This window comes from Chenopodium quinoa, unplaced genomic scaffold (genome assembly GCF_001683475.1).
Source record: "Chenopodium quinoa cultivar QQ74 unplaced genomic scaffold, ASM168347v1, whole genome shotgun sequence".
Classification (NCBI taxonomy): domain Eukaryota; kingdom Viridiplantae; phylum Streptophyta; class Magnoliopsida; order Caryophyllales; family Amaranthaceae; genus Chenopodium; species Chenopodium quinoa.
The window spans coordinates 2,129,939-2,143,105 of record NW_018743555.1 but is presented as its reverse complement, the minus strand read 5'-3'; the positions used below and the strand labels follow the sequence as shown (position 1 = coordinate 2,143,105).

Sequence of the window (13,167 nt, the reverse complement as noted above, 5' to 3'; positions counted from 1 at the left end):
TCAGGTTACTTGTAGGGTGTTACTGGTTTTGGTCAGGGGTTACTTGTAGGGTGTTACTGATTTAGTTAGGGGTTACTTGTAGGGTGTTACTAGTTTTGCTCAAGATTTACTTGTAGGGTGTTACTGGTTTGGTTAGAGATGCTTGTAGAGTGTTACTAGTTTTGCTCAAGGGTTACTTGTAGGGTGTTACTGGTTTGGTATGGGGCTTACAAGTAACCGTTAAATAAGTAACAAGTAACCCTTGAATAAGTAATTCATACAAGTAACCTTTGAAGTAACTCATATAAGTAACCCCTGAATAAATAACTCATATGCAAGAGAGCATATGTTGAGGCGTCAGCGAGCAAGTAACCCTTGAATTAACCCATACAAGTAACCTCTGAAAAAAAAAAGTAACCCCTGAAAAAAAAAATACAACTAAATCTTGAAAAAAAAATTACAAGTAACCCCTGAAAAAAAAAATACAAGTAACTCTTGAAAAAACAAAAATACAAGTAACCCCTGAATAAGTAATCCATACAAGTAACCCCTGAAAAAAATAACAAGTAACCCTTGAATAAGTAATCCATACAGGTAACCTCTGCAAAAAAAAAATACAAGTAACATCTGAAAAAAAAAAAATACAAGTAACTCCTGAATATATAATCCATACAAGTAACCCTTGAAAAAAAAAATACAAGTAACCCCTAAATAAGTAATCTATACAAGTAACCCCTGAAAAAAAATACAAGTAACCCCTGGATAAATAATCCATACAAGTAACCCCTGAAAGAAAAAATACAAGTAACCCCTGAAAAAAAAAAATACAAGTCCGAAAAAAAAAAATACAATTAACCCTGACAAAACCAGTAACCCCGTTATGCGAGTGAATAGTAACCCCGTTATACTGTATAATCCGTTATTTTTACTGATATGGCAGCAGGCCACACGGTGTGACCTGCTGCACCAAAAAAGCTCTAAAAGATTTTTCACTTTTAATAAATTACGTTATATGCATACTTTGTACATATAAATCCGTCCGTTATTTCCAATTGATTTGCCTTATATATATCAACATAAATTACTGTACTTTAAAGATTTTTTTTACTGCAAATCCATATTTTAATATTTTTTGCATAAAATTTTACATAGTTGTCTAAGATAGATACTTAAAATATTTTTTATAAGAAAAATATAAATGTATAAAAAGCATATATAAAATTACTACAAGATCCCGTCAAAAAAAAAGAAAAAAAAAATTTACTACAAGACAGCGAATCATGATTTGAAATTTTTTAAAGTATTAAAGAATATTTTTATTTTATTTTTTTAGAAGAAAATTTTCTTCAGTGATATTACCACTCTTTGTGCAGCCAACCGACAGTCCAAAAGAAACGATCGCTGCGGTTGCGAAGCGAAGAAAAATTTGCAGCAGCAACAAAGCTTGAGAAACAGGACAACAATGGCGGTTATTCAGCAAAGATTTTGTAATCCAAAAGTATTGAAGCTAACTCTAGGGTTTATCGCTCTCTCTATTGCTGCCTACATTGTCGGACCTCCTCTCTATTGGCAATTCTTAGAGGGTTCTGCCCCTGTTTCTCTCTCCTCTTCTTCTTCATCTTCTTCTTCAACTACGCCTTCTTGTCCTCCTTGCACTTGTAATTGCGATTCTCCGCCTCTCATATCTATTCCTGATGGTATGTTCTTCAGATCTCAATCTGACTTTTTTGGGAAATTTTCAGTTTTTTTTCTTCAATTTGAATATTTGATTGGTTTTAATTCGTGGGTATTTCTGATTTATAGTCGATTTGCTGATAATATTAACTAGGTGATTAATTTATTGTTTGTTAGTTTTGGGGTTCATTTGATCATTATTATGCCGTTTGATTTTTCCTGGGATTTGATTTGGGGTTCATTTTTTTTTTAATTGATGGGTGATTCTGACTTATGCGCAAATCATGTTATGAGAAAATTTAATTTATATTTGTTTGTGGGAGGAAAAGTTTGTGATCTTCAGTGTTTCACATTCTATTTGGTTTAGATTGAAGTTCTTTGATTTGGGTTGGTAATAGACAATTGGGGGTTTTAAGGGTTCATTGTTTAAATATTTGAATGATGATATCTTGAATGTTGGAGTATATATTCTGCTATAATGACTATGATTTCGGCTTTTGATTACTGAAGAAGCTTAATAAATCTTAGTAACATTTCTGAATTTGATAATGTTGGTTTTTTTACTTGTTCTTTGAGCTCTGATTACTTTTTCATCGTATTGAGACTTTTGTTAATTTGTTCATTATGTTTGTTTGTTATTGCAGGGCTCAGCAATATTTCCTTTACAGGTTTGTCATCCTTCATTGTTATGGCTTTGTAAATACACATCGGATGAGAAAATATTACTTTCTGTCTTTGCCCTCTTTGATACGATATTATGATGTATTGAATATAAGTCATAATGTGTAGTGGCATATAGAGGGGGGTATATCATGGATATTGGCCTTTTATGTGTATCATAAGCATTAAGCAGTACTTGAAAGATGATTATTTGATGCTATTGGTAGCTTGTTGTTGCTTCTGTTTGGTACTGATCATATGTTGCGCAAATCATTATACTACCTCCTCCACACAAGGCACAATATATGAGGCTTGTGTTTACTTTGGCGGTCACTTAGATTGCCTTGGCTTGACAACTTGCACTTTAATAAATTATCGAGTTTAGATGTATAAAAATAATGTGTTTGCATCATGATAAATAGCTATACTTGATTACTGTATCATTCTTCGTCCAACTCATAAAGCTCTAAGAGTTACTTTAACTTGCATTACTTGAAAGATGATGAAGTCACAGTTAGTGAGTTCATGATTGAAATTGTTACTTTGGCCTTAACCCCTTGTGAGAAGTATAACCTTGAAGTATTAACCCAACCACCTTGGATGGTTCTCTTGGCCTTAGCCCATCTACTTAGATTTGAAAAATATTAACCTCACTTTGACAAGTATAGGGTTGTGATCAAGAAGAATGGGTTGTGGAATAAAATACACCATCATGAAGGGAAATGGTAAGCAAGCATGTTTAGTCTTAAGAGAAACTTGCACTATATGAAGCGTAAGTATGAAACTAGGAGAAGAATTGTGAGGTTTCTTAACCTCCCATAAAATACTACCATGAGAGAAGATGTGCAACTGTACTACTTCAATGCCCAACTCCTTTTTTCATACCATAAGGATCCCAATGGGTTTGTGTCATCCAGTAACGAGTTCATACCACCTCTTGGTAGGAGCAATATTTACCCTTTTCCTACTCGTACTCTAACCTATGAACCTCCAAATCGTCCAAGTCCAAAAGTCCACTTTCATGTTGTAAAATGTCCTGAAGCCGCTAAACAAAAATTACCAAGTTCAAAAGCCCAATGCTTCTTTAAACCAACCTCGTGGTAATGTGAGCCCAATCAAAAGCCCAAGTTACTCTAATTATGCATGTCTGGATGGTAATCTATGTGAGTCTGGGTCAAGTTCAGGCCGTACTCCAAGCTATAGTGGCTATAACCCAACTTTCATGACTAACCCAAGTGATAGGGATAAGTCCAAGCGAGATGATCTTGACTATGATCAAAATGAAGATGACTATATTGAAAGTGGGGCTTGCATAATTGAACTATGATTATGTTTATTGCTTTCAATAATTGCCTTAGATGGCAAAGTTGTACTTTTCTTTAATTATTAGTGAAATGATGTAATTTTATTGAAATTTTCTCTATGTTACTAAGTGAATTAAATGCAGTAACACAGAGAAAATTGGACTTGGTGATTTTTGTTTGGCGACTTCGGTAGTATTTTTTGGGAGTTTAGGAAACCTCACAATTCTCCTCCTAGGTTCATACTTACGCTTCACATAGTGTAAGTCTCTCTTAAGGCTAGACATGCTTGCTAACCATTTCCCTTCATGATGGCATTTTACATTCCACAATCCATTCTTCTTAATCACATCCCCATACTTGTCAAAGAGAGGTTGATATTTTTCAACTCTAGGTAGATGAGCTAAGGCCAAAAGAACCATTCAAGGCTTCAAACTGGTTGGGTCAAGACTTCCAAGTTATACTTCTCATAAAGGGTTAAGGCCAAAGTAACAATTCCAGTCATGAACTCACTAGCTGTGATTTCATCATCTTTCAAGTAATGCAAGTTAAAGTAGTTATGGGAGCTTTATGAGTTGGACGAAGAATGATATAGTAATCAGGTATAGCTATTTATCATGACGCAGACACATTATTTTTATATATCTAAAGTCGATACTTTATTAAAGTGCAAGTTGTCAAGCCAAGACAATCTAAGTAAGTGACCGCCAAAGTAAACACCAGCCTAATATTTTGTGCCTTGTGTGGAGGAGGTAGTATTATGATTTGCGCAACATATGATCAGTAGTACCAAGAAGAAGCAACAACAAGCTACCAATAGCATCAAACATATTTTTTAAAAAAAGATATACATACCTTATTCCACCTCCAAAACCTCAAAATTGGGTTTATGAGGCCAAATTCGACCATGAAAACTCTAGATCTAGAGTTTTCATGGTCGAATTTCACCTAAAAACCTTTGTTTTGCGCCGTTCATGTGGTAGTTAGAAAGATGGGGGAAAGAAGATGAGAGATGGAGAACAAGAATGAGGAGAAAAAGAGAACAAGAAGAGGAAATAGAAGGAGAAGAAGAGGAAAGAGAAGAGGAGAAAAAGAGGACAGAGAAGAGGAGAGAGAAGGAGAACGACAAAGAAAAGGAGAAGGGAAAAGGGATATAGAAAGAGAAGGGGGAAAGGAAAGAAAAGAGGCGGAAAAGGAAGGGGGGGATTGTTAGGGTTTTTATTTAAAAGTTTTTTTTTTCTTCTTTTTTTTTTTTAAAAAAATTATTCGGAATACAAATCCGTCGGAAATTGTACTTGCCGACGGAAAAATCCGTCGGAAGGTACATAAATTCTGATTTTCCGTCGGAAATTTCCAACGGATTTGCGACGGATTTATTGAATTCGTCGGAAATTTCCAACGGAATTAAAATCCGGAGAAATTCCGATTTTTCTGACGGAATAATGTGTCCGTCGGAAATCGACCTAATTCTAGTAGTGTTCCTTGCATCATGTTTATCTTTTAGTTGCTTTAAATGACTAATGTAGTGCTTGTAGCTATCTTAAATCTGTAACTACAGGATTGTCTTGTTTGGGATTCATGTTTTGGGATTGTTATTTTTATTTTCCAAGTGCTTTATATCTAAATTAAGTCATCTTTCCCTTCCAAATTTCATCTTCATCTGCACGGTTTTGGCCAACTAGAAGATTTCACAACTTAATGAATATGGTGGTGTTGAAATCTTCCCTTGCTGTACTTCCTCAATTATTCTATCTATATGTATTATATAGTGATTTCTGGTAATGTTTGTTTTCCCTCCTATAGTTTCCTGTGAAACTTATTTATCCTGTTACATAAATTTAATAAATGCGGGTACATAATTCGTCAAATTTCTTATATAATGACTGCATTGGAATTAAAGCTTAGATAATGAATGCTCAGCATTTTTGTTATTTGTTTTAGTTTTACTTTGATTTTATAGAACAAGCCTGGCTTGATTATTAGTTTATCTTCTACTTTGTTGCTATGAGTCCTATAACACATCCCTCATGCTTGGGTCATCCTAGATGTGCACAAGCTTTGCTTTTGAAGTGTTAATGTGTTTTGAACTTTCAAGAGTTAATCTGTGCTATTCTCCCAAACCACTTGGGCTCTGGGCTGCACTTTGAATTTATAAAGACACAACTTATGTGCTTTGACATAGTATGTCTGCTGCACTTTAATGGTGGCAGGAGTCCTTTGGTTGAGTACTGAGTACTTTGAAGTGATGTGCGTATCTAGCTTGGACAATTTCCATCTAGTTTTGCTATCTCAAGCTTACCTGAAATTACTTTATCCCGGTACTGTTACTGATGCATTTTTATTATAATCAGATTGTTCAAAGCATGATCCAGGGGTCAGTGAAGATACTGAGAAGAATTTTGCTGAATTGCTAGCTGAGGAATTGAAATTACGAGAAGCTGAAGCTGCAGAAACTCAGAAGCGTGCTGACATGGCTTTGCTGGAAGCTAAGAAGATCACTTCTCAGTACCAAAAGGAGGCAGACAAGTGCAATTCAGGAATGGAAACCTGTGAGGAAGCCAGGGAGAAGGCTGAAGCAGCTTTGGTGTCGCAGAAAAAATTAACTGCAATTTGGGAACAACGGGCTCGCCAAAAAGGATGGAAGGATGGAGTTACCAAGTCCGGTGCTCAGTTGCAGGGAAATGTTCAGTCTGTATAGTATACTCTGTAGTTTTTCAGAAGACTCGCACCTGAACCTTTATCACAGATACTGAATTACAGCCCAAAATTTACATTCAGGGTGTACGGCCCCCCAAAATCCATGAGCTGCTTGTTGCTTACTGTCATCATATCCATCGAGAATTTATCACTGGAGCTTGGATAGTTGTCTCAACACATTCCGCATAACAAGATGTGCATAATTGCTTTAAAATATAATTTTGTAAACACGAAGAATCCACTTTAGCCGGCTGAAAGTGTAATGAATATTCTCGACAGCAACTTAGTGTTTTGTCTAATTATATTTGGTAAACAGGAAATTTTATTTATATCTCAAATGGCTTTTGTAACTTGGTCGAAACTTGCTGCTTGAGCTTTGAAGGATTTTCTTAATCTACCTGTTAAACGCTAGGATTCCAAGCTAACCAATGACTATTAACTAGAAGTACTCAAATGTCCTTTTGTTTCCTCTCTATCTTTCAACTCATAGCGACATAACCTAGCGGCACCAGCCACCATACATTTCCCAACGCAACGAGCCCATAGCTGCCGCCACCCCCTTCTGCCTTCTCCACCTGACCAGTTAATATTATGATACCTAATTCGGAAAAGAGGCTGCCCAAACTATTATGGTCTTTCAAGCAGGAATTTTATTCATTAATCTAGCTGGCTATCAGGTACCAAGTATCATTTTGAAATTATTAGGTACATGATAATGGTGCACTAAGCTATTACTTCCTCTCTTTCACAACTAGTCTTTTTATGCACGTGATACGAGTATTACACTTCAATTAAGAAAATTTTCATCATCATTTTTAAACAATGTTAGAATATTAAAATGTAATGAGTCAAAAACAAAGAAAATTTTCATCATCAGTTTTAAACAATACTCCCTCCTTCTCTAAATTACATTCCTCCTTTCTATTTTTGGTATTCTAAAATTACATTCCTCCTTTCTATTTTTGGTAAGTTTTTTTTAGTAAATCAACTCTCTTTTTCTGTTTTATATTTAATGCTTTCTCACTCATCCTTACCTAATCTCACTCATAATCCTTGTGCCAAATTACAATGAATATGATTGGTTAAAAATTTTCAATTAGGAGCATGTGATTGGTCCTTTTTTTTTGCAAAGGATTGATGACATGTCATGAGTAATAACTAATCTATCTTTGTACTTCCCATTGCATTATCTAATTATTGTTATTTGTCTTGTTCTTTCCTCCTTAATTCCCGTGTAAATTTCCAAAGAGGAATGTAATTTAGGGACGGAGGGATTATTAGAAAATTAAAATTTAATGAGTCAAAAACAAAGAAAATTTTCATCATCAGTTTTAAACAATATTAGAATATTAAAATTTAATGAGTCAAAAACTAAGATGGCCTAATATGTTTTGAAAAGTATAAACAAAACAATAGATAAAAAGTAAACTAACCAAATATATGACAATTATTATCAAGAAGTTAGTAGCTATTCAATTAAAAGAACCAACAATAATGTTCATTCCGTTATTAAATAAATGTATCACATAGTCATACATATGATAAGGATGTAAGAATTTATGCGAGATTGTCTTTTGGGGGGAATTCCAAAGGGAGGTTAGTTATGTATATGCTCATACATAACAAATGGATTTACTTTTTTTTTTTTTTTTTTTGGAACTTGTTATAGTACTACTGAAACTATTAATAATATGACCTACACTGTATATTTTACCCTTAATGGTATTAATAGTACTAAAAGAGAATACTTAAATAACAACGTTTTATAATTAAGAGTAATAGTCACTTGTTTTCTAATTAATGGCTTTTAACGGTACTAATTATCACAACTCTACTACTTATGTATCAAAATAAATTATTTAGCAGTTTAACAGCCCACCATGCTTCGCAATAATAATTTTTTAACTAGAGAGTTTTGACCAATACCTGAACTTAGACGACAGTGGAACCTCCGGCGTTCTGAGCTTCCGGCTTTACCAAGGTAGCTAACCCCAACTAACCTTGTCTTCCTTAGATCAGGCTCAACACAGATCTATTTCGTTTCCTACCTTAGACCGTAGTCTCTAATTAAATAATCCTTACTGTGTTTATGATGGAACTTTTTAAACAGAAAGATAATTCATTTGATATATAAGGTTCAAGGGAATAACGTTCCCTTCTTGAACGAAACTTTTATTTAATCTGAAAAGATTACAATACTCATATATTACAACACACACACACAAACTGAAAGTTTAAACAGACATAAGCTGAACTAGAGTTTTCTCTACTTTAAGAGAGATGGAGAACCAATCTTTCTCTTAAGGTGAGTATTTTTATCTAGAGGACTCTCTAAATCTTTCAGAGTAGTTCTCTAGCTAACTCTTCCAACTCTGCCTTCACTTCTTGGCCTAAGTCCCTTTATATAGGGAAGCGAAGTTACCTATGATTCTTATCCTGACTCAGCAAGCAATTCTACACCATTGCTTTTTACAAAGATACTTTAAGACAGAAACAATTAATAAAACATGGCTACAGTGAAGATTCCTTGCATTATTGCTGGTGTGGGCTCAAGCATTCATAATTTCATCCATCGTCATTTCTTGTAGGCCTCCCTCACTATCTTTACTGTCTTCGTACATAGGATTCTCTCTGCAAAGGTCTGCAACACATTTGGCTGCATATTCTTCATCCCAACTCATGAATGCTTCAAACAGATACTCATAGCCTTCAAATGACAGAAACTTTCCACTTTCGATATCTTCTAAGTATTTGTAGATTGACTCAGTGTTGTTTATGCCATTTACTAAATATTTTTTCATCTTGTTTGGCGCCACAATTGTAGTGTTACCAACATGAAATATGACAAGAGGAATTTCTTTTCTTTTTATAAAATCGTTAAGATATTGTGAAATTTAGAAAAATCCCAGTGCTCTTGCCTCACTTGGATTTCTAACAGTCTTCTGACGAATTAGTATGGGATCTTTGCAACACCTCACTTCCCCAAATATTATCAAATAATGCGGGGGACTAACTTTTCCTTCTTTAACTTCGATATTAGCACATTGTACCCTTACTTTTAACTGAAATTTGTCTTTTTTGTCATCACAATATTTTCGAACCTTGTTGAATGTGTACTGCTGGAACTTTGTAAGTCTTGGAAAGAAAGAGTCATTAGGAGTAGGGAATTCACAAAAATCATGTACCATTCCATAATCCCAATCCTTGTAATGTATACTAATGAATGGAGCATTTTTATTAAGAGGATATGGGTAGATTCACAATGATGCAACTTTAGAGTTTTTGGGAAACTGTACTCTTTCTCCCCATAGATCTCGAAGATCAAAGAATTTACTGGACCTTGTAACCACCAACTCGTACCATGTCCTAAAATCGTTATCTCTTATTTTGTTTAACATTGTATTTCGTACATCAGGAATGAGCTGAAATAACATAATTGTTATTTCGAACATCAATAGCCTTTGGACTGCCCGATGGCAACCCTTAATTAAACCATCTCGCGAACGTTGTTTTGCTGATATGATCAAGCCTTGCATTAAGGCCCAACTGGAGGGTGAAACCCGCTCCATTGCCTTTTCGGTCTCATCAATGAGAGTTTTTCTCTCTACATCCATCTTTTGAAGTTGGTATGCAGGAGGTTTTTGTGTAATCTTGAGCTTCTTGGACGTCAAGCTGTCTGCCAAAGAATTCTTTGTTCCCTGTATATGTTCAACAGTAAAAGAGAATTGGTTAAGCCATAATTGCCAACGCAGGAGTCTCCCTTGCGCTTGCATATTGGACAAATTATTTTTAACAAAACCGAGTATGGCTTTGCAATCTGTTCTTATTAAGAACTGTTTAGGGGCTAAGAAGATTAAACACTTCTCGATTCCTCTAATAACTGCAAGTATTTCCTATTGCATTGTAGGATAGTTTAACTAAGCTTTGTTAAAACTTCCACTGCTATATCTGCAAAGTCTTTCTCCTTCTTTTATTTTTAACACAGCACTCCAGTGCTCATTACTAGCATCTGTTTCAAGGATTAAATCATCTTAACTAGTAGGTAGTGTTAGTACGGGAAGATTTTTACACATAACTTTCAAATTTTGAACAATTTTGGAATAACTTTCCTTCCAGTTCCAAGTTATTTCTTTCTTGAGTTTTTGTTGTAATGGCTTTCTTAATAAAGCAAGATTTTCTATAAAATCAGAAGCATAGGTTAAACATCCTAGAAACCTTTCTAGCTGTTTTCTATCTTCAATTTTATCGGGAAATTTTTCAATCTTTTCTAGAATATGTTTTTGCAGTATTATTTGTCCTGCTTTAATTTCTAATCCTAGAAACTCAATTTCTTTCTTAGCATAGACACATTTATCTTTTCCAAGGATTATACCATGCTCTGCACATTTTTGAGTTACTGCTTTAAGATCATTTTTATGTTGTTCTAAATCTTTTGAGAATATTAGAATATCATCTATACAGACCAAACAACAATGATTAAGTTCTCTAAAAATATTATCCATTCTTCTCTGAAATACCTGTGGAACATTTTTTAATCCAAAAGCCTTTACTAGCCATTCATAATGCCCTTGACGGGCACTAAGTAACCCTATCACCACGCTGGCTGCGCGTAAATTACATTGTCTGATGAGTATAAGCCTTCGTTATTTTCTATATGGGAACAGAATGACCATTAATAGTAAAGATTATTTGATCACTAGTTTCAGTGCATGAGAGTATAACTTTTGAAAATTATTTCCTATTATCATATCATGACTAGGCTGATTAGTTGCCCATAAAATAGGAATAACACATTGAACTCCTCCAATTTCTATTTTTAAATCTTCAATTATCTCTGTACGCATCATGACACTATTATTAGCAATTCTAACTTGCATAGGATTTTTGGCCTTTTTCCACAAGAATTCTGGAAATAATGATCTCTTTCCAAAACATGTAGAACAACCACTATCAATATATGCACATAATTTATATTTATTATATTCTTCAATGCATATATCAATTGGTATATAAATACTATTAGAAATAGTACTGGATATTTCATTATAAGTTTCCATTTTCATATTAACTTCATCTTCATATACTGGTTCACTCACAATTTTGGTTTTATATCCAATTACCTTCCTTTATCAATAGGATTATTTGGATCTTCATTTAACTCGAAATCAGAACATGATCCCATATCAATGTTATGTCTTTCTGGTTGTTTTAAGACCTTTTTACTTTCATATTTTTCATTTAGTTTCTTTAGTAGAACTAATATTTCTTCTTCATCCTCTTCTGGCTTTTCATCACCTTGTTTTTTCATTCTTATTATTGTTGAATTTTGTCTACTTAGACTTGGTGTTCTAAGACTCAAATTTCTCTGTATTTTAGGTTTTGTATTCATTCCAATATGAATTAATCCTGATTCATCAATTAACATTTTACTTGATCTAAAACTAACTGCAGGGTTCATAAAGAATTCCTCCCAAGTTTTTTCAATTTCAATTTCATTAGGATTTACCTTTATAGGCGTAATTTTCTTCTTCCTCCTTGCTCATATATCTGAGCATCGACTATTTGTTTCTTAAAAGATGAGTCTATAGTGTTTACCAACTTATAAACCACCTTCCACCTTAATTGTATGGGTCGTGTTCCTTTATGCATTTTCACACCTTCTGTTAATAGCTTGATAGCTAAAAACTTTAACGCAAAGGAATCCTCTAAGCTCACAAAGTATCTAGGTTCACATATATAGCTTAACGTTTCTTGACTTAAGTTACATGTGATACCACTAATTATTTGATCATAAAATTCTTTATGTCTAATATCACAAATAAAACTCAAGCATTTAACATCTTTGCCAAAATCTTGCAAAGGAGTTATGTATACTTGTACTGCACCAATGCAAATATAGCTATAATTTCCTTTTTCTTTATGTTTTTTTAATACTTTTCCAGTTTATGACATTAATTTCGGCTGCCTTTTGTTCGCAATCTTCGATTACTATACTTCCTTCCATTTCTTCACATACATATTTAGTTCTAGTCTTAAAGATAGAAGTTTTAAATATTTTATCTTTAGTAATCTGGGGAAAATTCCAGCTTTCTTTGTTTACTTGATCTAGGTCATTATCTTCAAATGAATACTCAGCTCTTTTTAGTTGACCTATTTTCATTTTTCTTTTATCTTCCTCATTTTCATCTGATTCTGAATTTTCTAATTCTTCTCCTTCCATCATATTATTTATTTCTTCATAATTTTCATCTTCAAACTCATCACCAACTTCAGGTTCTTCATTATACTCATTTTCCTCTTCTATGATTTCTACTATTCCATTATTATTACTTAAAGCCAATTCTAAAGCCTCGTCTTCTGGTATTTCTATGTAATCCCAACTTCCTAAGGCTTCCATTAGTTTATGATTAGCTTTCTTACATTCATTAGCATAATTTCCTAGTTCTCCACAAGACCAACACTTGCATGTTTTCTTTTTCTCAGGACAATATGTTGCCTTTCTGAAAAACCTACTTGGCTTTCTATATTTATGTTTATAATACTTCTTCTTATAGGTTTCTCCTCTTGATCGGTCAAATTTATTTTTCTTATAGCTCTTTCTTTTATTATAGTTTTTCTTTCACATCCATAGTTATTTGGGAAATCCCACAAGTAAGAAATTGTCTCTTCATTTGTTGAGTTTTTGCAACCTCTCTACACTTCTTTTCAATCCACTTTCTAAGGAAAGCAATTCTATTTCCTAGGGCATCCCTAGCTAAAAATCTATCTCTCCATTCTTGATATTTTTCACTAATTTCTTCATTAAGAGGACTGGGTAATTTGTCATAGAACATTCCAAGATTTGTTTCATTTTCAC

The 13,167-nt window shown here is 33.8% G+C and overlaps 1 protein-coding gene across 1 annotated transcript; it reads left to right on the top strand.

The window, feature by feature from the left end:
• The first annotated feature begins 1,315 nt into the window (after positions 1-1,315).
• Positions 1,316-6,704, top strand: LOC110740308. Its single transcript, XM_021920797.1, has 3 exons — positions 1,316-1,676; positions 2,298-2,321; positions 5,966-6,704. Exons 1-3 carry the CDS (start codon positions 1,442-1,444, stop codon positions 6,310-6,312), a joined length of 606 nt encoding a protein of 201 aa, XP_021776489.1. The 5' UTR covers positions 1,316-1,441; the 3' UTR covers positions 6,313-6,704.
• Positions 6,705-13,167: the final 6,463 nt, after the last annotated feature.